This window comes from Pseudorasbora parva, chromosome 23 (assembly GCF_024679245.1).
Source record: "Pseudorasbora parva isolate DD20220531a chromosome 23, ASM2467924v1, whole genome shotgun sequence".
NCBI lineage: Eukaryota > Metazoa > Chordata > Actinopteri > Cypriniformes > Gobionidae > Pseudorasbora > Pseudorasbora parva.
In genome coordinates, this window is record NC_090194.1 from 32,143,360 (window position 1) to 32,170,539 (window position 27,180).

The 27,180-nt window shown below is 31.6% G+C and overlaps 1 protein-coding gene and 1 long non-coding RNA gene across 3 annotated transcripts in view; one reads left to right on the top strand and one right to left on the bottom strand.

The window, feature by feature from the left end:
- Positions 1-27,180, top strand: part of LOC137063071 (uncharacterized) — a 90,776-nt gene that overhangs the window by 22,546 nt on the left and 41,050 nt on the right. The gene's annotated exons all lie outside the window — the stretch shown is intronic.
- mctp1b (multiple C2 domains, transmembrane 1b) overlaps positions 1-27,180 on the bottom strand; it is a 56,444-nt gene that overhangs the window by 5,583 nt on the left and 23,681 nt on the right. For both annotated transcript variants that reach the window (XM_067434087.1, XM_067434088.1), the window contains 6 exons: positions 12,505-12,607; positions 12,047-12,148; positions 11,823-11,897; positions 7,680-7,799; positions 5,921-6,040; positions 1,507-1,563 (listed from right to left, as the gene is read on the bottom strand). In XM_067434087.1, the coding sequence (XP_067290188.1) occupies positions 1,507-1,563; positions 5,921-6,040; positions 7,680-7,799; positions 11,823-11,897; positions 12,047-12,148; positions 12,505-12,607 (577 nt within the window). The remainder of the gene's footprint in view (positions 1-1,506; positions 1,564-5,920; positions 6,041-7,679; positions 7,800-11,822; positions 11,898-12,046; positions 12,149-12,504; positions 12,608-27,180) is intronic.

Sequence of the window (27,180 nt, forward strand, 5' to 3'; positions counted from 1 at the left end):
TTTCTAGTAAATGTTTATATGATAAAAATTAACAATTAATTTATAATAAATTAAGTTACTATAATAAAAATGACTGCTAATGTATATGTATTAAAATACAGTTAATTGTAAGTTAATAAAGCAACACGAGGCAGTTCATTATAGGGATTTGATATAATATTCTCTAAAACAATATCGTTCAAATGTTTGGTAAGATGTGTTTTAAAGAAATTAATACTTTTGTAAGGATGCATTATAAATTGATCAAAATGGATAAACATTTATGTAATTATAATAAAAAATAATATAAAAAAACATATATATATAATGTAATATATATATATATATATATATTACAAATAAATGCTGTTCTTTTGAAATTCCTGACAAAGTATCAGTTTCCACAGAAATATTAAGAAGCACAACTGTTTTCAACATTAATAATAATCAGAAATGTTTCTCATCATATTAGAATGATTTCTGAAGGATCATGTGACACTGAAGACTGGAGGAATGATGCTGAAAATTCAGCTTTGATCATAGAAATACATTTTTATTTGAAAATATATTCAAGAAGAAAGTTATTTTAATTTGTAATAATATTTTTCAATGTTACTGTATTTTTATCAAATAAATGAGCAAAAGAGACTCTCACAACATGAAAAAACCTTACAACTATTCAAAAAGGAAGAGCACTTCAATATCTCCTGCTTCCTGTGTCAACAGGAAATACGTCAACCCATGATTTTTAATTATAAAATGTGGTGGGGCATTTAATGTTCGATCTAATGGATACATTTTTCCACAAAAAAAATCTAGCTTGTGTTTTTTCCTCATGTTGCCTTTGTACTCAAACGCATACGCGATAATGACAGCATTTATTCTGAACCCCAGGCCTCACCTGCGACGGGTTGGATGGAAAATCAATGGGACGGGCTGCGAGTTGTGTTATTCTTTCTCCGCCAACTTACAGAGTCGGAGTTCAACAAATCAATTGTCCTCATAAATTAGCAGAAACAATTTCTGAAAGCTTGGAGAGCGATACCAACCCTCGCTGTATTTTCACGACCAGCCGTCGGTACGCTAAGTGCAAACATATGTCCAGGCTTAGCCCGGGCCTATGAGGGGTCCTCATGAATGGAAAACAGGTGTCTGGGTCATTTGTGCCAAAATACCCAAGTTAGCTCCCAGGGTCAAAGGTCAGGCCGCTAATGGCTGCCTTGTGGCGCACAAAGGGTTATGGGAACGTGAAGAACGGCTGAAGTTAAACATCTGGGATATGTTGAGTATATTTGGCAACCCAAGCCTCAGGTGCAATTAAACTAAAGCACTGACACATATATTAAACTGAGTGTCCGTGCACCAACCTTTCAGCTGTCCCCTAGAGCTCCAGCTAGCAAACGATAGTGCTATTCTAGAGAAACAAGGCTAGATTTCCTCTCATACTGCGCGTCACCAAGAGGAAAGAAGAGTCTTAATGAGTGAATTAGGAAATAATGAGGCTTCCACATAGAAATGTATGGTTACCTTGTCATCCTTGTCATATTCTTCATCCACATCCTCAAGAAGGTCCTCCATCGCTTGCTATAAAGCAACAATGAGACAAATCACAAATGCGATCTCTTTGATATCTCAGAAGTATCAAGAAGAAAACAGCAATGAGTTTAACTCTTTCCCCGCCATTGACCGAAATGTCCAGCTTTCGAAGTTTTCACTGTAACGTATGGGGCGCTATGAGTTCATTTTCTAGTCAAAATTACACATTCATACTCAAAAATGATCTATCGAATGTTACATCATTGTTGTTTATCAAGTATTAAGGTCTGTGTTCAGGTTACGCATTACTTCTGTTATGTAGGTATGGTGTCCTCATAATATCTCATATAATATCATAGTAAAGCACACAATTTAAGCGTGGTTTAATTCAGCTTTATATTGTTTATAAGTAAATAATATTGCAACGGAAACTTTTTTTCTTCAACCTTTTACTGGCCAAGTTAAAATAACTTATTTTATTTTTTATTTTTACTTAACTTAGTTAAGTATTGTTTACTTAATTCCATATGTAAAATGTACTTTAAAAATCTGCAAAATCTTAAAGTATGTTCACTTTTAAAAGAAAACGACTCTTTATACTCTTTATTTATTTACCTGCTTCATATACACCATCCTAGGTGTATATCAGTGTTATATTAATAAATGTCTTGATGTAGCCAAGCTTTATAATGGCATTGACGGGGTCCATTGAGAAGCTCAAAAAAGTGCATCCAACCATCATAAACATACTTCACACGGCTCCAGGGGGTTAATAAAGGTCTTCTGAAGCAAATCACTGGGTTTTGTAAGAAAAATATAAATTTTGTAAAAATGTATCAAGTAAATTAGTTCAGAACGCTTACGCTACAACATACAGTACATCATACGTCACGTCTATTACGCTTTTTTTCATAAGTTGAATACTGAATGCGGTCTCCCGGAAGCTAGATATTTCACTTTATAACATGTTAAATATTGATATTTTTCTTACAAAACCCCAATAATTTGCTTCAGAAGGCCTTCATTACCCCCTGGAGCCGTGTGGATTGCTTTCATGATGGATGGATGTGCTTTATTGAGCGTCAAACTCAATGGACCCTGTCACTGACATTATAAAGCTTGGCAACATCAAGCTATTAATTAATGTAACACTGATTGTGTTCATGAGAAAGAAGAAAGTCATATACACCTAGGATGGCTTGAGAGTGAGTTAATCATGGGGTAATTTTCATTTTAAAGTGAACTCATCCTTTAAGTACATTTTATGTATCATACATGCAATCATATGCATATGTAAAAAAAAATGCAATCATCGACATTAAACAGCATATAAATCAAAACTGCCAACATTAGTGAATGAAATGTTGAGTCAGGTCGAGGTGTATGACTGTAAAGCTTTCAGGCTGTTGATGGACTCGATCCACCCCATCTGTGTTTTGATCATAATTCTGAATCAGATCTGGATGTAGTCTTTGAAAAAAAGGCATTTTTCTCAGCTTTTTGCTCAAAATGTTGCTTTTTTCTGCATTAAGCTAGATTAAAACACTGCTGTTGTTGTTGTTTTTAAAGCAGAGGCTCTGTTCTGTCTTTTGATATACTGAATGTTCAGATATTCATACAACAAAATTTTCTGGGGGCCATGAAACTTTTGTGAAAATTATAAAACATGCTGGTAGTGGCTGGCAATTATTATTACTATTTTTTTAAAATGCTGGCGGGGAAAGAGTAAAAATGAAGAGCAAATATATTTTGCTCTCCTTCGAAATACACCCTAGTCATTTTACAGGCGTCTCCTTTAGATGAGATCTTAAACTGCGCTCAGATTTGCCACTATACCAAAGTTTGCAAAAGTCAATATAACTTGAATCATAACAAGTGAAATCATGATAACTCAAACATTGTTTACACCCTTAAAAATAAAGGTGCCAGGAAGAACCAAAAATGTTTTTTTTTTACAGTAATGCCACTGAAGAACCATTTTTGGTTCCCCAAAGAACCGTTTTTGTGAAAGGTTCTTTAAAGAATCATTTTTTTTCTAGCCATTTTTTTGTCTAAAGATAATTTTTGTACTACAAAGAATCTTTTGTGCAATGGAAAGATTCTTTGGATATTAAAGGTTCTTCATGAAACCATACACCCTGCCTGGTCGTAGTCTGGTCGTTCACAACTCAGCGTTGGAAAAAGTCTCAAGAAATGAGCGTGTAAAGCTGTGGAAAAGTGAGACTGTAGAGGGGGATGAGGGAAGACAACAACCAATAAAACACAGACCTACAACACACTCATTATACAGACACATGAATATTAAAATATGACCACGGAGGAAAAAACTAAACAAAGTTGAGGGCACCTTGATGTATTTAAAAAAAAAACTAACCCTATATAAGAACAAACTGCCAAAACAAAGGAAAAACGCGAAAGAACATTTAAAAGGTCTAATAATATTTGCACTCCAGTCTCTGTACACGTCAGTTTAACACAGAAAGAGTGACGGCTACTTTTTTGCCTATTCTTTGACTTGTCGGTCTACATCATTGTCTTATCAGAATAATTCATCGTGACATCACGTTCATGATCAGACGTGTCCTTATTTGCATATATATTTCATTTGAAGATGACATGATTAAATATGTGCACATACACGGTGCTTGTTCATGTTTAGAGCACTAGAGTATATGAAATATGTCCTTTTAAAACTTGAAACATGCTCGCTCTGGTCTGTATCTAATCTAAATGATCCACGTGCTCAAATAATGTAAATGCATGAGCCATACTAGCCTAGAAATCTAGACGCACCCTAGTGGCAGCAAATCTAATCTGCCGTGAGTGTCATCTAGCAACTCTCAATACACGTTTGAGCTGTAAAAACCAAACTCTGGTCAGGCCAATCACATCGTGTATAGAGTCGGTGGGCGGGGCTTAACATGATGACGGCCGACTTGCGTTTGCGTGCTTCTAGTAAACACAGAAACTGGCGAGCGGCGGTCTTTCGAATCCGCTTTGACCGCGACTCTGGAAGACTTGGGGTTAAGCTTTTCTCTGAGAAAAGAACAAAGAACGGCACTGAAGTCATTCTTAAAAAGGGAAGATGTGTTCGGAGTTTTGCCGACCGGATACGGCGAAAGTTTAATCTGTCAACGAGCTCCGCTTCACCTTCGTTGCTCTGGTTGGTTGGTCCTATCGCATGCAGAGGGAGTTTGAAAGACAACCGTTTATCCGCCCCTCGTCTGGCTTGTCAGGCTAGAGCCATACAATACTAATAACAGCATTTATCAGTTAGAAAAATTATCATGATATTTTAAGATTAAAAAATTTCCCTGACTTTTCCAAGCCTATAAATCACAATTTTACAATCACGAGAAACAAAAAAATTTTTAAACAAAATTTTACAATCACGTCTCATTTGTATTTCTTCATCAGCAGTTTCAAAAGAAACATCTGATACGAAGTTGATATCTAAATGAGTCATAAAGGAAGACTTCATAATGTCTCCTGACCAATCAAGAGATCAACTTCTGAGCAATAACACTTTCCTCTGGCGAGTTTAAAATCTCACGTTGCATCCCATGCAGACTGATGGCAATTTAACGGCAACTGTTCCGCCATTTATTAGCCGCTAGGCCACATATGAAAACATCCACGACTCAGATTTGTGACAGACTGTATATTTGTGTCAATCTCCTTCTGAATGTGAAAACAATTCTCTCTGTGTCTGCCATGTGTCCATCAGCTGAAATCCAGCAAAAAAAAGCAATACATTATTATAATTTTAAAATTCATGCTGGTGATAATTCCATTTTAATTTGTGAAGAAGTGGAAAATTATTATTTTATTGTTTTGAGATTCATCTGATGCATATCACTACTGACTCTTTGACCGGATACTCCTGTATAAAAATTTAATTAAAATTTTGATGGCTTAATTGGGAAGTGAACACCCTCTCATTGAAAGTCATCAGCACTCATTCCACGCCATTTGAACAATTAAAATGGAATCAATTTTCAGGGAGTTTTGCCTACACACTTAGTGTGATTGGCAACATTTCACGATGGCATGAAATTAGTTTGACACAATTTAATTGGAAAATGCGATAAGTAAATACACCAGGTAAGTGGAATGGCACATTTAAGAGCTCGTATATCTGTGCTACTTTTAATTACCTGAAGTAATTGGAATAAAAGCATTCAATTCCAGCTGTGCACACATCTTTAAAAAATAAACATGCACAATATAACACAACTGTTTATTGACCTGGAATAGTTGATGGCTGGTTCAAATAATCAAAGATCGCTTGGGTTCGGGGGGACGTTTCAATTTCCTGTGACGGCCTACAACCGCCATGTGCTTAAAATGAGCTAGAGATAAATGTCACAAATTTAGCAATCATTAGACTCATAAAAACCCTCACCACACTTCCCTCGCGCGGCTCCTTCCCGGAGGCCAGCAGGAAGTAATTCCAGGTCAGCAGCAGCAGCAAGGACAACGGAACCATGTAGATCTCGAAATTCCAAACCACCACCACAAAGATCTGAACAATCAGGACAATGTGACGATTAGAAATAGGTTTTTATTGATTAAAAGAAGTAAATGTCCAAATGATTAAAATGACTTCATAACAATAACTTACTACAATTAAAATATAATCTAACGTTTAATAACATTAATACACTTCAATTTAAAGTTAATAAAGCAATAAACCATTATAGGTATTATAATTAATATATACTCAAATATATACTTGAACTTATGTTCAATAAATAATACATGTATTATTATTAATCATCATCACAATAGAATATTCAAATAAACTTGTTTAGTAGTATACTAATACAGCTGTTATACTTACTGTGAAGGTTTATGATTGCCAAGCTACGACAACCTTGTGACACTTGTGTTTTTTCTTTTTAAATGTTTTTTTTTATTCACGCTTAGAATTGATCAAAAGTGCACAGTAAAATCCTCCATTACAAAATATTTATATAAAAAAAACTGTTCTGAACTTTATATTAATCACAGAATTAAGGAGTGATGCATTAATACATTTTTTTATTAATAAATGTTATTTTAAGTTCTAATAATATTTCACAATATTACACTTTTTACGATATTTTTAATCAAATAAATGCAGCTTTGGTGAGACTTCTTTATATAGACCTATTATATATATAAATAGTCAAACCAAAATTTATTCAGACACCTTCAACATTTTCTCACATTATCACAGTTTATTTGCTATAGTTTAGAAAATGGTAATAAAATATGACTAACTGTATTAGAACATTAATCTTGATAATGTCAGATCATTTTGATAGGAAGGGATGTAATGGATTACAATCAACCAATCAGCTGTTACATTTAAGTACACAATTAGATAATACCAATTTAGGTCAACCAATGAGCAAGCAATGCTTTATTTAGTTCAGCGTGTGGTGTAAAAGGTTGCATTAGCAATTAAAAAAAAAAAAAACTTCAGCAAAACATGGTCAGGTCAAAGTGTCTGAATCATTTTGGTGCCAAATTTGTATCAATTTTATTGCTAGTCTTTTGTATGAAGAATTTTTGGTATGTCACAGTTTACTTCATTTTGCTGTCCTGACTTAGTAGTAAAAGCAACAACTAGTAAAAAATGATATCTGGTGTCTGAATCATTTTTGGTTTGACTATATATATATGTGTGTGTGTGTGTTATGGATGGATGTCATAGCTGTAAACCAGAGTTGAACTTTACTTTTTTAAGAGGAGGTACAGATGAAAATAGTGTGAATCTATTATTAGAGAGACTGAGAGTGTACAGCGCCTCCTTCAGGTACATGAGGGAAGCGTGCGGACAGAGTGTGTGAATGTGTGTAAAAGCGAGAGGGAACCATGTGAAGGACTCTTGAGGTGTTCAGAGAGGGGCAGGCGGGGGCGCGGGGTGAGGTCGGGCGCGAGGTCACAGCGGGACGTCGTCTAAGAGATCACATCTACTCGTTTTAGCTCAAGTGTTCTTCAGCGCTAAACTATGAGCACACTTCACACATCACAGCTCTTCAACACACAAGAGTCACCAAACATCCATCCATCTTTCGTAAGTGAGTTTGAGTTTCTCTGAGTTGTATGTATCATATCAGTATGGTGTAGGTTTGTTTGTTTCTGTATGTTTATACCAGTAGTGTTTTGCCACCTACCAAGAAAGCACAAAAACTCCTGCGGGGGGACTCCCATTGAAAGCAGCTGTTGATGTAGGAGCCCACGTTAATGAGGAAGAGGATGCAGCGCTTCACTCGGTTAAAATTCTGCTGCAGCAGCTGACATGAGAGAATATGAGAGAGAAATTAAATCACAAATCAACCTCTTCAAAAATAATCATTATATGACAATACACCTGAATACCTGAGTTAGAAAATATTTTATTATTATTTACAATATATTACCCAAATATACTGATATAGTTCATGATTATATTTTTTATAGTTAATTTAATTAACTAATTAATCACTTTTTTCTGTAATTAATAGTGATTAAAAATATTTTTAAAAAATTATATTGTAATAATTTCACAGTTAATGTCAAAGTGAATATAGAAACAACTTGAAGACAGTATTTATTTTAATATTTGTTATAGTGGCATCTTTTTATGAATAAAGGCCAGCATCACTGTTACTAATGATGGTACTGATGTCTCTATGAAATTTATATTTTTAAAACATTACTGACAGATATTTAACATTACAGTATAAATAATTGAAAGCTATCATTTTCAACATTTAGTAGGCCTAAAAAACAACTTTTAATTTAAGTAACTTAAAACAATCTTCATATAAACCCATTATAATAAATGTCATATTTATCTGTGGCCTTCATATATAATCAATATACAGAAATTGAGTAAAGTTAAACATCATGCACTGCATAAACTATATATATATATATATATATATATATATATATATATATATATATATATATATATATATATATATATATATATATATATAACAATATTTTGTTACCTTTGTTCTTTGATTAACATTAAATGACAGACATCACAGCAACTGGTTTATTAGGCTGCTGTCACTTTAAGATCTGCGAACATGACATGGATCTGACGCGCTATCACGTGTCTCATTTTCTCACAACTTTTTAAGTTAATTTAAGACGTTATTTAACTAATTTAATACTTCTCTTATGAGAATAACTCAACAAAACGGCCATTTTGGCATAATTCTGTGTTATTGTTTGTTGAAGCATGAAAGAGAACTCGATTCTGGCGCACTGTCAGCGCGTACGATACTGGAGCGCGTCTTTCATTGCTTTCGTACACTGGCCAAAGGAAGGGAAAAAACAGATGCTTTGTTAATTCTGTTAAATATCTTTTACGTGTTAAACTGGGGGGAAAATCGCATGGGTTAACGCACTAAATTTGACAGCACTAATATACAGTATATATATATACAGCTCTGGGAAAAATTAAGAGACATTAATTTCTCAATGGTAAGTGGTCTCAATTTTTTCCAGCGCTGTATATATATACTATATTCAACAAGATCAAATGTGAATGCGTATCAATAGTACACTGTAAAAAAAAAATATTGGTTTTTGTTGGTTTAACTTAAAAAAGTAAGTAACCTGGTTGCCTTAAAATGTTGAGTTTATTGAAATTAAAAATTTGAGTTGATACAATGAAGGAAATTTGTTTAATAAATAGAAACTTAAAATATTATTGTATCTGAACCACATAAAAAATGTGATAAATCATGAAAATAGCACTATTTGGCATGCTTCACTGCGTCATCAGAAATAAAACACACAATTATCCAATATGCTTACAAAATCTTTTAATAATATTTGAATAAAGGTTGTCGAATTTCAAAAAATGTTCATTGTATTAACTCAAAATTTTAATTTCAATGAAATCAAAATTTGAAGGCAACCAGGTAACTTTTTTTCTTAATAATTTTTTACAGTGTACGAGTGTGCAATCTCGTGGAATGTATGTGCATATGATACACACCTTACAGCGTGTATATGCCACGCTATCTGGCTCACTATATTCTGTATATATAATATTAATACAATTTTATGACATTGAAACTAAAATTATATTCATGTTCATTCATATGATCATAAAATATATTTTATAAATAAGTTAATTTTCACAGAACATTCCTGAATGCCGGAGATTAGACATATTTTTCAAAAGTATGAATATAATTATGTAGTAATGATATCATATTATTCCAACCAAAACAATAAAATAATAAGTTTGGGGTTGGTAAATCTCTTATGCTGTATTTATTTTATTTGATATTGTGAAATATTATTGCAATTCTGTTTTCTATATGAATATATTTTAAAATATAATTTATTCCTGTGATCAAAGCTGTATTTTCAGCATCAGTGTCACATGAGCCTTCTGAAATCATCCTAATATGCTGATTATCAGTGTTGAAAAAAGTTGTGCCACTTCATATTTTTGTGGAATTTTGATGCTTTTTTTAAAGATTCATAGATGAACAGAAAGTTCAAAAGAACAGCATTCATTTGACATAGAAATATTTTGAACTATTATAATATCTTTAATGTCATGTTTGATCAATTGAATGCGTCCTTGCTGAATAAAAGCATCAATAAAAAAAACTTTTGTTACTTTATGAATATTCTTTTATATATAAAAGATAAATATTATTCTCTTTCATCAAAGGCCGAACTAAAGAAAATCAAACAACTTTTTTCTGGTAAGCATGATTAACCCCAACCACCCCTAAAGGTGCACAAAACTCATGGCATACCCCAAAAAATGAGGCAAATGTAATCATCTCCATAAGTGATGGTGTGACTGACAGCTGGGGTTAGATATACGGGTTGAATCCACGGTTGAACTCTTCACTGAGACGGGCATAAAGGACTGAAGAATCGGTCTGTTCTGCTCAATGCGCAGCTTTGTGACAGCGTCTGATTCAGCCCAGCCCCTCCAATTCAGCGCTTTTGTCACGCAGGCACATTGAGAGAGAGGACAATGAGCAGGCACAGCCGTAGAGCTGCAGCCGGGCCCTCTGGGGTGGCCCCTCTCCTCTCATGAGGGCCGGCTTGACATTTCTATTCAACACCTAGAGCGGCAGGGCAAGGGGGAAAATGCTGCGATTCAGCACTTGCGCCCCCTGTCCCAAACACGTCGGCCTATTGTGTGGCGGGCATGGGACCGCCGGCCCTCATTGGGGTGAATTTGATTTGATTGCAGCCTTGGATTAAAGGAACAGTTCACCTAAAAGTATTGTTTTATTATTTACCCGCCCTTTATGTGGTTGCACACCCGTATGCTCTTATTTTATTGATGGAAGACAAATGTGGAGCTTTCACACACACACACACACACACACACACACACACACACAGTAGTCATAAAAGCATTGATAAAAGAGGCCCACGACTATATGCGATATATTCTATCATGCGATATATTCCAAAGCAGGGTTATTATAGTAAATAAAATAAACCATTTTTATTACTTTAAATAAAATAAATGATAACTGAAATTAAATATTAAACTTTATTTAAGCTGGTTGCAAAGAAGCTGGTTTCTTATTTTCATCATTTAACTTGATGTACAAAAAAATTAAACAAAAAATTAAAAAACTATATACACATATTAAAAGAAGACAAAATTATTTAACCTTTATTTATATATATATATATATATATATATATATATATATATATATATATATATATATATATATATATATATATATATATATATATATATATATATATGTGTGTGTGTGTGTGTATATATACACACATACATTATGTTTATTCAGGTCAGAATTATTGGCCCCCTTGGTAAATATGATCAAAGATGGCTGTAAAAATAAATCTGCATTGTTTATCTTTTTAATCTTTTATTTAAAAAACAAAAGTCAAAATTCTAACTTTTCATTAAAGTAAAAGAAAGTGGGGGGAAATGTGTTTTTAAGATGCTAAAATCCTGATACAAACGTATAAATTCTAATTTAAATTATAAATTATATGTTCAATGAGGTTTGCGATTAGCTCACATTCTTATTCGCAAGTCAAAAATGCTATTTTGGTGTCGCCATTTTTTAATAATTTTTAATAAATCACACAAGCCATCTGAACTACTTTGGGGGCGGGGTTTGTCCATTTTGGAGGTTTCGGGGCACTTCAAAGTGTCATTGTATTGAAAACACCATTTAGTAATTCTTTGAAAATGATCCCTTTGTGTTTTTCAGATTTATATTGCATAATGTAGGTTTGGAACAACACAAAGGGGAGTAAATAATGACAGAATAGTTATATTGTCATATTACCTGTTTAGAGACTTTGGCCTCCTCTTCGATGTACTTCTGTTCTGGTGGAACGAACGTCCGCAAACTGGCTTTCACCTTGAAGCGAAACGAAGCACGTATGATTTGTTTTAATTAGTGCTGGAGTTCTCTATGCATCAATAATTATTGCAGATTCGACAGTGTGAAAAAAAACACAGCAGAAACAAAAGACAACATCCAGCGCTCCAGGCGCAGCGCACACTTACGGCGTTGAAGATGACGTCTGCTTCGAGAAAGATGACCCCCTTTGTTGGCCCTGTCAGCTCCTTGTTTTTTAAGACGTAGGCCTTCTGTTCGCTGTTGCGGATCTGTGTGAAGAAGACGTGACAGCCTGCTGTCTGGCAGAGCCCCAGCGGACCCCCCTCTTCGGCTGACCCCTGATCTCCCAGCGGCAGCATCAAACAGCCAGCCGCACATTCCCTCCCCGTCCCTCCCCTCCTTCCACCACTTCCAACTCTGACAAGTACCTGCTCATTACCAGCATCCCTCTGTCATCGAGACATTACCCAGGCACCGGGAGGCCCAGCTGTGTGCGCTTTTAAAGACGCGCCACCATCAATCTCGCCGACCGGCGAGTCTATTTGTTTCAAACGTGTCTATAAAAGCGCCTTTTAAAACACACACCGATCTAAGAATTTGGAGAAGCTGAATGTGGCGAACTTACGTTTAATAAAGGGATGGCCACTTTGCCCAGGAAATCAGCACTGCGATCTCTGTCCTCGTCGTACACGGTGATCTCCAGCACCGAGTGAATGTCTTTGACGTTACTGCGGGGTTAAAAAGAGAGTTTTTTCATCAAACACAAAACAAAATACCCAGAAACATTTCTATTAACTCTTTCCCTGCCATTGACGGATTTTTCCGGCTATCCGTGGTTTCACTGTTAACTTCTACAGTAGGGGCGCTATTGCGTATCTCCTGAAAGAGTCCTGAACTGACTTTATTATATTATTTTTTATTCTGACTTTATATCTCACAATTCTGACTTTATATCTCACAATTCTGACTTTATATCTCACAATTCTGACTTTATATCTCACAATTCTGACTTTATAACTCACAATTCTGACTTTATATCTCACAATTCTGACTTTATATCTAACAATTCTGACTTTATATCTCACAATTCTGACTTTATAACTCACAATTTTGACTTTATATCTCACAATTCTGACTTCATATCTCACAATTCTGACTTTATATCTCACAATTCTGACTTTATAACTCACAATTCCGACTTTATATCTCACAATTCTGACTTTATAACTCACAATTCTGACTTTATATCTCACAATTCTGACTTTATATCTCACAATTCTGACTTTATATCTCGCTGTTCTGACTTTATATCTCACAATTCTGACTTTATAACTCACAATTCTGACTTTATATCTCACAATTCTGACTTTATATCTCACAATTCTGACTTAATAACTCACAATTCTGACTTTATAACTCACAATTCTGACTTTATATCTCACAATTCTGACTTTATATCTCACAATTCTTACTTTATATCTCACAATTCTGACTTAATAACTCACAATTCTGACTTTATATCTCACAATTCTGACTTTATATCTCACAATTCTGACTTTATATCTCACAATTCTGACTTTATATCTCACAATTCTGACTTTATATCTCACAATTCTGACTTAATAACTCACAATTCTGACTTTATAACTCACAATTCTGACTTAATAACTCACAATTCTGACTTTATATCTCACAATTCTGACTTTATATCTCACAATTCTGACTTTATATCTCACAATTCTGACTTTATATCTCACAATTCTGACTTTATATCTCACAATTCTGACTTAATAACTCACAATTCTGACTTTATATCTCACAATTCTGACTTAATAACTCACAATTCCTACTTTATATCTGACAATTCTGACTTTATATCTCACAATTCTGACTTTATATCTCACAATTCTGACTTTATATCTCACAATTCTGACTTTATATCTCACAATTCTGACTTAATAACTCACAATTCTGACTTTATATCTCACAATTCTGACTTTATATCTCACAATTCTGACTTTATATCTCACAATTCTGACTTTATATCTCACAATTCTGACTTTATAACTCACAATTCTGACTTTATATCTCACAATTCTGACTTTATATCTCACAATTCTGACTTTATATCTCACAATTCTGACTTTATATCTCACAATTCTGACTTAATAACTCACAATTCTGACTTTATATCTCACAATTCTGACTTAATAACTCACAATTCTGACTTTATATCTGACAATTCTGACTTTATATCTCACAATTCTGACTTTATATCTCACAATTCTGACTTAATAACTCACAATTCTGACTTTATATCTCACAATTCTGACTTTATATCTCACAATTCTGACTTAATAACTTACAATTCTGACTTTATAACTCACAATTCTGACTTTATATCTCACAATTCTGACTTTATATCTCACAATTCTGACTTAATAACTCACAATTCTGACTTTATATCTCACAATTCTGACTTTATATCTCACAATTCTGACTTAATAACTCACAATTCTGACTTAATAACTCACAATTCTGACTTTATAACTCACAATTCTGACTTTATATCTCACAATTCTGACTTTATATCTCACAATTCTGACTTTATATCTCACAATTCTGACTTTATATCTCACAATTCTGACTTAATAACTCACAATTCTGACTTTATAACTCACAATTATGACTTTATAACTCACAATTCTGACTTTATATCTCACAATTCTGACTTTATAACTCACAATTCTGACTTTATAACTCACAATTCTGACTTTATATCTCACAATTATGACTTTATATCTCACAATTATGACTTTATATCTCACAATTATGACTTTATATCTCACAATTATGACTTTATATCTCACAATTATGACTTTATATCTCACAATTATGACTTTATAACTCACAATTATGACTTTATATCTCACAATTCTGACTTTATAACTCACAATTATGACTTTATATCTCACAATTATGACTTTATATCTCACAATTATGACTTTATAACTCACAATTATATCTCACAATTCTGACTTTATATCTCACAATTCTGACTTTATATCTCACAATTCTGACTTTATATCTCACAATTCTGACTTTATAACTCACAATTCTGACTTTATAACTCACAATTCTGACTTTATATCTCACAATTCTGACTTTATATCTCACAATTCTGACTTTATAACTCACAATTCTGACTTTATAACTCTCAATTCTGACTTTATATCTCACAATTCTGACTTTATATCTCACAATTCTGACTTTATATCTCACAATTCTGACTTTATAACTCACAATTCTGACTTTATAACTCACAATTCTGACTTAATAACTCACAATTCTGACTTTATATCTGACAATTCTGACTTTATATCTCACAATTCTGACTTTATATCTCACAATTCTGACTTAATAACTCACAATTCCTACTTTATATCTCACAATTCTGACTTTATATCTCACAATTCTGACTTTATATCTCACAATTCTGACTTTATATCTCACAATTCTGACTTTATATCTCACAATTCTGACTTAATAACTCACAATTCTGACTTTATATCTCACAATTCTGACTTTATATCTCACAATTCTGACTTTATATCTCACAATTCTGACTTTATATCTCACAATTCTGACTTTATAACTCACAATTCTGACTTTATATCTCACAATTCTGACTTTATATCTCACAATTCTGACTTTATATCTCACAATTCTGACTTTATATCTCACAATTCTGACTTAATAACTCACAATTCTGACTTTATATCTCACAATTCTGACTTAATAACTCACAATTCTGACTTTATATCTGACAATTCTGACTTTATATCTCACAATTCTGACTTTATATCTCACAATTCTGACTTAATAACTCACAATTCTGACTTTATATCTCACAATTCTGACTTTATATCTCACAATTCTGACTTAATAACTCACAATTCTGACTTTATAACTCACAATTCTGACTTTATATCTCACAATTCTGACTTTATATCTCACAATTCTGACTTAATAACTCACAATTCTGACTTTATATCTCACAATTCTGACTTTATATCTCACAATTCTGACTTAATAACTCACAATTCTGACTTAATAACTCACAATTCTGACTTTATAACTCACAATTCTGACTTTATATCTCACAATTCTGACTTTATATCTGACAATTCTGACTTAATAACTCACAATTCCTACTTTATATCTGACAATTCTGACTTTATATCTCACAATTCTGACTTTATATCTCACAATTCTGACTTAATAACTCACAATTCTGACTTTATATCTGACAATTCTGACTTTATATCTCACAATTCTGACTTTATATCTCACAATTCTGACTTAATAACTCACAATTCTGACTTTATAACTCACAATTATGACTTTATAACTCACAATTCTGACTTTATATCTCACAATTCTGACTTTATAACTCACAATTCTGACTTTATAACTCACAATTCTGACTTTATATCTCACAATTATGACTTTATATCTCACAATTATGACTTTATATCTCACAATTATGACTTTATATCTCACAATTATGACTTTATATCTCACAATTATGACTTTATATCTCACAATTATGACTTTATAACTCACAATTCTGACTTTATATCTCACAATTCTGACTTTATAACTCACAATTATGACTTTATATCTCACAATTATGACTTTATATCTCACAATTATGACTTTATAACTCACAATTATATCTCACAATTCTGACTTTATATCTCACAATTCTGACTTTATATCTCACAATTCTGACTTAATAACTCACAATTCTGACTTTATATCTCACAATTCTGACTTTATATCTCACAATTCTGACTTTATATCTCACAATTCTGACTTTATATCTCACAATTCTGACTTTATAACTCACAATTCTGACTTTATATCTCACAATTCTGACTTTATATCTCACAATTCTGACTTTATATCTCACAATTCTGACTTAATAACTCACAATTCTGACTTTATATCTCACAATTCTGACTTAATAACTCACAATTCTGACTTTATATCTGACAATTCTGACTTTATATCTCACAATTCTGACTTTATATCTCACAATTCTGACTTAATAACTCACAATTCTGACTTTATATCTCACAATTCTGACTTTATATCTCACAATTCTGACTTAATAACTCACAATTCTGACTTTATAACTCACAATTCTGACTTTATATCTCACAATTCTGACTTTATATCTCACAATTCTGACTTAATAACTCACAATTCTGACTTTATATCTCACAATTCTGACTTTATATCTCACAATTCTGACTTAATAACTCACAATTCTGACTTAATAACTCACAATTCTGACTTTATAACTCACAATTCTGACTTTATATCTCACAATTCTGACTTTATATCTCACAATTCTGACTTAATAACTCACAATTCTGACTTTATATCTGACAATTCTGACTTTATATCTCACAATTCTGACTTTATATCTCACAATTCTGACTTAATAACTCACAATTCTGACTTTATAACTCACAATTATGACTTTATAACACAATTATGACTTTATATCTCACAATTCTGACTTTATAACTCACAATTCTGACTTTATAACTCACAATTCTGACTTTATATCTCACAATTATGACTTTATATCTCACAATTATGACTTTATATCTCACAATTATGACTTTATATCTCACAATTATGACTTTATATCTCACAATTATGACTTTATATCTCACAATTATGACTTTATAACTCACAATTCTGACTTTATATCTCACAATTCTGACTTTATAACTCACAATTATGACTTTATATCTCACAATTATGACTTTATATCTCACAATTATGACTTTATAACTCACAATTATATCTCACAATTCTGACTTTATATCTCACAATTCTGACTTTATATCTCACAATTCTGACTTTATATCTCACAATTCTGACTTTATAACTCACAATTCTGACTTTATAACTCACAATTCTGACTTTATATCTCACAATTCTGACTTTATATCTCACAATTATGACTTTATATCTCACAATTCTGACTTTATAACTCACAATTCTGACTTTATAACTCTCAATTCTGACTTTATATCTCACAATTCTGACTTTATATCTCACAATTCTGACTTTATATCTCACAATTCTGACTTTATAACTCACAATTCTGACTTTATAACTCACAATTCTGACTTAATAACTCACAATTCTGACTTTATATCTGACAATTCTGACTTTATATCTCACAATTCTGACTTTATATCTCACAATTCTGACTTAATAACTCACAATTCCTACTTTATATCTGACAATTCTGACTTTATATCTCACAATTCTGACTTTATATCTCACAATTCTGACTTTATATCTCACAATTCTGACTTTATATCTCACAATTCTGACTTAATAACTCACAATTCTGACTTTATATCTCACAATTCTGACTTTATATCTCACAATTCTGACTTTATATCTCACAATTCTGACTTTATATCTCACAATTCTGACTTTATAACTCACAATTCTGACTTTATATCTCACAATTCTGACTTTATATCTCACAATTCTGACTTTATATCTCACAATTCTGACTTTATATCTCACAATTCTGACTTAATAACTCACAATTCTGACTTTATATCTCACAATTCTGACTTAATAACTCACAATTCTGACTTTATATCTGACAATTCTGACTTTATATCTCACAATTCTGACTTTATATCTCACAATTCTGACTTAATAACTCACAATTCTGACTTTATATCTCACAATTCTGACTTTATATCTCACAATTCTGACTTAATAACTCACAATTCTGACTTTATAACTCACAATTCTGACTTTATATCTCACAATTCTGACTTTATATCTCACAATTCTGACTTAATAACTCACAATTCTGACTTTATATCTCACAATTCTGACTTTATATCTCACAATTCTGACTTAATAACTCACAATTCTGACTTAATAACTCACAATTCTGACTTTATAACTCACAATTCTGACTTTATATCTCACAATTCTGACTTTATATCTGACAATTCTGACTTAATAACTCACAATTCCTACTTTATATCTGACAATTCTGACTTTATATCTCACAATTCTGACTTTATATCTCACAATTCTGACTTAATAACTCACAATTCTGACTTTATATCTGACAATTCTGACTTTATATCTCACAATTCTGACTTTATATCTCACAATTCTGACTTAATAACTCACAATTCTGACTTTATAACTCACAATTATGACTTTATAACTCACAATTCTGACTTTATATCTCACAATTCTGACTTTATAACTCACAATTCTGACTTTATAACTCACAATTCTGACTTTATATCTCACAATTATGACTTTATATCTCACAATTATGACTTTATATCTCACAATTATGACTTTATATCTCACAATTATGACTTTATATCTCACAATTATGACTTTATATCTCACAATTATGACTTTATAACTCACAATTCTGACTTTATATCTCACAATTCTGACTTTATAACTCACAATTATGACTTTATATCTCACAATTATGACTTTATATCTCACAATTATGACTTTATAACTCACAATTATATCTCACAATTCTGACTTTATATCTCACAATTCTGACTTTATATCTCACAATTATGACTTTATATCTCACAATTCTGACTTTATATCTCACAATTCTGACTTTATATCTCACAATTATGACTTTATATCTCACAATTCTGACTTTATAACTCACAATTCTGACTTTATAACTCTCAATTCTGACTTTATATCTCACAATTCTGACTTTATATCTCACAATTCTGACTTTATATCTCACAATTCTGACTTTATAACTCACAATTCTGACTTTATAACTCACAATTCTGACTTAATAACTCACAATTCTGACTTTATATCTGACAATTCTGACTTTATATCTCACAATTCTGACTTTATATCTCACAATTCTGACTTAATAACTCACAATTCTGACTTTATATCTGACAATTCTGACTTTATATCTCACAATTCTGACTTTATATCTCACAATTCTGACTTAATAACTCACAATTCTGACTTTATATCTCACAATTCTGACTTTATATCTCACAATTCTGACTTAATAACTCACAATTCTGACTTTATAACTCACAATTCTGACTTTATATCTCACAATTCTGACTTTATATCTCACAATTCTGACTTAATAACTCACAATTCTGACTTTATATCTGACAATTCTGACTTTATATCTCACAATTCTGACTTTATATCTCACAATTCTGACTTAATAACTCACAATTCTGACTTTATAACTCACAATTATGACTTTATAACTCACAATTCTGACTTTATATCTCACAATTCTGACTTTATAACTCACAATTCTGACTTTATAACTCACAATTCTGACTTTATATCTCACAATTATGACTTTATATCTCACAATTATGACTTTATATCTCACAATTATGACTTTATATCTCACAATTATGACTTTATATCTCACAATTATGACTTTATATCTCACAATTATGACTTTATAACTCACAATTCTGACTTTATATCTCACAATTCTGACTTTATAACTCACAATTATGACTTTATATCTCACAATTATGACTTTATATCTCACAATTATGACTTTATAACTCACAATTATATCTCACAATTCTGACTTTATATCTCACAATTCTGACTTTATATCTCACAATTATGACTTTATATCTCACAATTCTGACTTTATATCTCACAATTCTGACTTTATATCTCACAATTATGACTTTATATCTCACAATTCTGACTTTATAACTCACAATTCTGACTTTATAACTCTCAATTCTGACTTTATATCTCACAATTCTGACTTTATATCTCACAATTCTGACTTTATATCTCACAATTCTGACTTTATATCTCACAATTCTGACTTAATAACTCACAATTCTGACTTTATAACTCACAATTCTGACTTTATATCTCACAATTCTGACTTTATATCTCACAATTCTGACTTAATAACTCACAATTCTGACTTTATATCTGACAATTCTGACTTTATATCTCACAATTCTGACTTTATATCTCACAATTCTGACTTAATAACTCACAATTCTGACTTTATATCTCACAATTCTGACTTTATATCTCACAATTCTGACTTAATAACTCACAATTCTGACTTAATAACTCACAATTCTGACTTTATAACTCACAATTCTGACTTTATATCTCACAATTCTGACTTTATATCTGACAATTCTGACTTAATAACTCACAATTCCTACTTTATATCTGACAATTCTGACTTTATATCTCACAATTCTGACTTTATATCTCACAATTCTGACTTAATAACTCACAATTCTGACTTTATATCTGACAATTCTGACTTTATATCTCACAATTCTGACTTTATATCTCACAATTCTGACTTAATAACTCACAATTCTGACTTTATAACTCACAATTATGACTTTATAACTCACAATTCTGACTTTATATCTCACAATTCTGACTTTATAACTCACAATTCTGACTTTATAACTCACAATTCTGACTTTATATCTCACAATTATGACTTTATATCTCACAATTATGACTTTATATCTCACAATTATGACTTTATATCTCACAATTATGACTTTATATCTCACAATTATGACTTTATATCTCACAATTATGACTTTATAACTCACAATTCTGACTTTATATCTCACAATTCTGACTTTATAACTCACAATTATGACTTTATATCTCACAATTATGACTTTATATCTCACAATTATGACTTTATAACTCACAATTATATCTCACAATTCTGACTTTATATCTCACAATTCTGACTTTATATCTCACAATTATGACTTTATATCTCACAATTCTGACTTTATATCTCACAATTCTGACTTTATATCTCACAATTATGACTTTATATCTCACAATTCTGACTTTATAACTCACAATTCTGACTTTATAACTCTCAATTCTGACTTTATATCTCACAATTCTGACTTTATATCTCACAATTCTGACTTTATATCTCACAATTCTGACTTTATAACTCACAATTCTGACTTTATAACTCACAATTCTGACTTAATAACTCACAATTCTGACTTTATATCTGACAATTCTGACTTTATATCTCACAATTCTGACTTTATATCTCACAATTCTGACTTAATAACTCACAATTCTGACTTTATATCTGACAATTCTGACTTTATATCTCACAATTCTGACTTTATATCTCACAATTCTGACTTAATAACTCACAATTCTGACTTTATATCTCACAATTCTGACTTTATATCTCACAATTCTGACTTAATAACTCACAATTCTGACTTTATAACTCACAATTCTGACTTTATATCTCACAATTCTGACTTTATATCTCACAATTCTGACTTTATAACTCACAATTCTGACTTTATAACTCACAATTCTGACTTAATAACTCACAATTCTGACTTTATATCTGACAATTCTGACTTAATAACTCACAATTCTGACTTTATATCTCACAATTCTGACTTAATAACTCACAATTCTGACTTTATATCTGACAATTCTGACTTTATAACTCACAATTCTGACTTAATAACTCACAATTCTGACTTTATATCTGACAATTCTGACTTAATAACTCACAATTCTGACTTTATATCTCACAATTCTGACTTAATAACTCACAATTCTGACTTTATATCTGACAATTCTGACTTTATATCTCACAATTCTGACTTTATATCTCACAATTCTGACTTAATAACTCACAATTCTGACTTTATATCTCACAATTCTGACTTTATATCTCACAATTCTGACTTAATAACTCACAATTCTGACTTTATAACTCACAATTCTGACTTTATATCTCACAATTCTGACTTTATATCTGACAATTCTGACTTAATAACTCACAATTCTGACTTTATATCTCACAATTCTGACTTTATATCTCACAATTCTGACTTAATAACTCACAATTCTGACTTAATAACTCACAATTCTGACTTTATAACTCACAATTCTGACTTTATATCTCACAATTCTGACTTAATAACTCACAATTCTGACTTTATAACTCACAATTCTGACTTTATATCTCACAATTCTGACTTTATATCTCACAATTCTGACTTTATAACTCACAATTCTGACTTTATAACTCACAATTCTGACTTAATAACTCACAATTCTGACTTTATATCTGACAATTCTGACTTAATAACTCACAATTCTGACTTTATATCTCACAATTCTGACTTAATAACTCACAATTCTGACTTTATATCTGACAATTCTGACTTTATATCTCACAATTCTGACTTTATATCTCACAATTCTGACTTAATAACTCACAATTCTGACTTTATATCTCACAATTCTGACTTTATATCTCACAATTCTGACTTAATAACTCACAATTCTGACTTTATAACTCACAATTCTGACTTTATATCTCACAATTCTGACTTTATATCTGACAATTCTGACTTAATAACTCACAATTCTGACTTTATATCTCACAATTCTGACTTTATATCTCACAATTCTGACTTAATAACTCACAATTCTGACTTAATAACTCACAATTCTGACTTTATAACTCACAATTCTGACTTTATATCTCACAATTCTGACTTTATATCTCACAATTCTGACTTTATAACTCACAATTCTGACTTTATATCTCACAATTCTGACTTTATATCTCACAATTCTGACTTTATATCTCACAATTCTGACTTAATAACTCACAATTCTGACTTTATAACTCACAATTCTGACTTTATATCTCACAATTCTGACTTTATAACTCACAATTCTGACTTTATAACTCACAATTCTGACTTTATATCTCACAATTATGACTTTATATCTCACAATTATGACTTTATATCTCACAATTATGACTTTATATCTCACAATTATGACTTTATATCTCACAATTATGACTTTATATCTCACAATTATGACTTTATAACTCACAATTCTGACTTTATATCTCACAATTCTGACTTTATAACTCACAATTATGACTTTATATCTCACAATTATGACTTTATATCTCACAATTATGACTTTATAACTCACAATTATATCTCACAATTCTGACTTTATATCTCACAATTCTGACTTTATATCTCACAATTCTGACTTTATATCTCACAATTCTGACTTTATAACTCACAATTCTGACTTTATAACTCACAATTCTGACTTTATATCTCACAATTCTGACTTTATATCTCACAATTATGACTTTATATCTCACAATTCTGACTTTATAACTCACAATTCTGACTTTATAACTCTCAATTCTGACTTTATATCTCACAATTCTGACTTTATATCTCACAATTCTGACTTTATATCTCACAATTCTGACTTTATATCTCACAATTCTGACTTAATAACTCACAATTCTGACTTTATATCTCACAATTCTGACTTCATATCTCACAATTCTGACTTCATATCTCACAATTCTGACTTCATATCTCACAATTCTGACTTTATATCTCACAATTCTGACTTTATATCTCACAATTCTGACTTTATAACTCACAATTCTGACTTTATAACTCACAATTCTGACTTTATATCTCACAATTCTGACTTTATATCTCACAATTCTGACTTCATATCTCACAATTCTGACTTTATATCTCACAATTCTGACTTCATATCTCACAATTCTGACTTTATATCTCACAATTCTGACTTTATATCTCACAATTCTGACTTCATATCTCACAATTCTGACTTTATATCTCACAATTCTGACTTCATATCTCACAATTCTGACTTTATATCTCACAATTCTGACTTTATAACTCACAATTCCGACTTTATATCTCACAATTCTGACTTTATAACTCACAATTCTGACTTTATATCTCACAATTCTGACTTTATATCTCACAATTCTGACTTTATAACTCACAATTCTGACTTTATATCTCACAATTATGACTTTATATCTCACAATTCTGACTTCATATCTCACAATTCTGACTTTATATCTCACAATTCTGACTTCATATCTCACAATTCTGACTTTATATCTCACAATTCTGACTTTATAACTCACAATTCTGACTTTATAACTCACAATTCCGACTTTATATCTCACAATTCTGACTTTATAACTCACAATTCTGACTTTATAACTCACAATTCTGACTTTATATCTCACAATTCTGACTTTATATCTCACAATTCTGACTTTATAACTCACAATTCTGACTTCATATCTGACAATTCTGACTTTATATCTCACAATTCTGACTTTATAACTCACAATTCTGACTTTATATCTCACAATTCTGACTTTATATCTCACAATTCTGACTTTATAACTCACAATTCTGACTTTATATCTCACAATTCTGACTTTATATCTGACAATTCTGACTTCATATCTGACAATTCTGACTTTATATCTCACAATTCTGACTTTATATCTGACAATTCTGACTTCATATCTCACAATTCTGATTTTATATCTCACAATTCTGACTTTATAACTCACAATTCTGACTTTATATCTCACAATTCTGACTTTATAACTCACAATTCTGACTTTATATCTCACAATTCTGACTTTATAACTCACAATTCTGACTTTATAACTCACAATTCTGACTTTATATCTCGCAATTCTGACTTTATATCTCGCAGTTCTGACTTTATATCTCACAATTCTGACTTTATATCTAACAATTCTGACTTTATAACTCACAATTCTGACTTTATATCTAACAATTCTGACTTTATAACTCACAATTATGACTTTATATCTCACAATTATGACTTTATATCTCACAATTATGACTTTATATCTCACAATTATGACTTTATATCTCACAATTATGACTTTATATCTCACAATTCTGACTTTATAACTCACAATTCTGACTTTATAACTCACAATTCTGACTTTATATCTCACAATTCTGACTTTATATCTCACAATTCTGACTTTATATCTCACAATTCTGACTTTATAACTCACAATTCTGACTTTATAACTCACAATTCTGACTTTATAACTCACAATTCTGACTTTATATCTCACAATTCTGACTTTATATCTCACAATTCTGACTTTTATAACTCACAATTCTGACTTTATAACTCACAATTCTGACTTTATATCTCGCTGTTCTGACTTTATATCTCACAATTCTGACTTTATATCTCACAATTCTGACTTTATAACTCACAATTCTGACTTTATAACTCACAATTCTGACTTTATATCTCGCTGTTCTGACTTTATATCTCGCAATTCTGACTTTATATCTCGCAATTCTGACTTTATATCTCACAATTCTGACTAATGCATGTTCATGTTCATGTCTGACTAATGCATGTTCATGTTAACTAATACAACCTTGTTGTAAAGTGTTACCGTTTTAATAATACTGTCGCAGTAGTAGTAGCAACAGCACTGATACAAATAATAACAATATAAATATATTATCTCAGTTTTATGGGAGTTTAGATACACATCACTCTCTAGGTCTGGGAGCCACTCCACCACTACCGGCGAACACAACCAAGACACCAAGCCCACCTCTGATCCACCTGGCCCCCCTCCCCGACCGAAACCCAACCAGCCATATACCAGCAGCTGAGCCTCTGTACTCTGCTGTGTCCTCCCCCACGACAGGCACCTCCAGACCAAACTCGCCTGGTCTGATTGTGACCTGGCAGATAACCCAACATTTTTAGATTGCATTCTGTGGCCGAAAACCGTGCTAGCTCCCCAGCCAGAGACATCACATCAAACTCAGCACTCCAACGCCATCACTTTAAATGGGGGTAGGGCCCGCCGGCAGAGATGGCAAAGGGAGGGACCAGGCAAATCAACAACCCAACCAGTAATGCCCATGCCGAAAAGACCCGCCAATCGCACCCACCCGACAGCATTAGAGCAGCCGCCAGACCCAGACAGCTTAATAGAGAGTATGTTATAAGTGCTTATATATATATATATATATATATATATATATATATATATATATATATATATATATATATATATATATATATATAAAATGTTTTTGGATTCAGATTTTAACAGGAAGGAGAAAGGAAGACATTATTCTGTAATAATATAAATATTAATACAACTACCACCACTACTACCTCTAACCATAAAAGCAATTTCAACAACAAATGTATGTAAAATTTGAAAGAGAAAGTTTGAAATGTGAACAAATATTCTCTGATTATGTAATCCATATAAAACCAAACAGCTCAA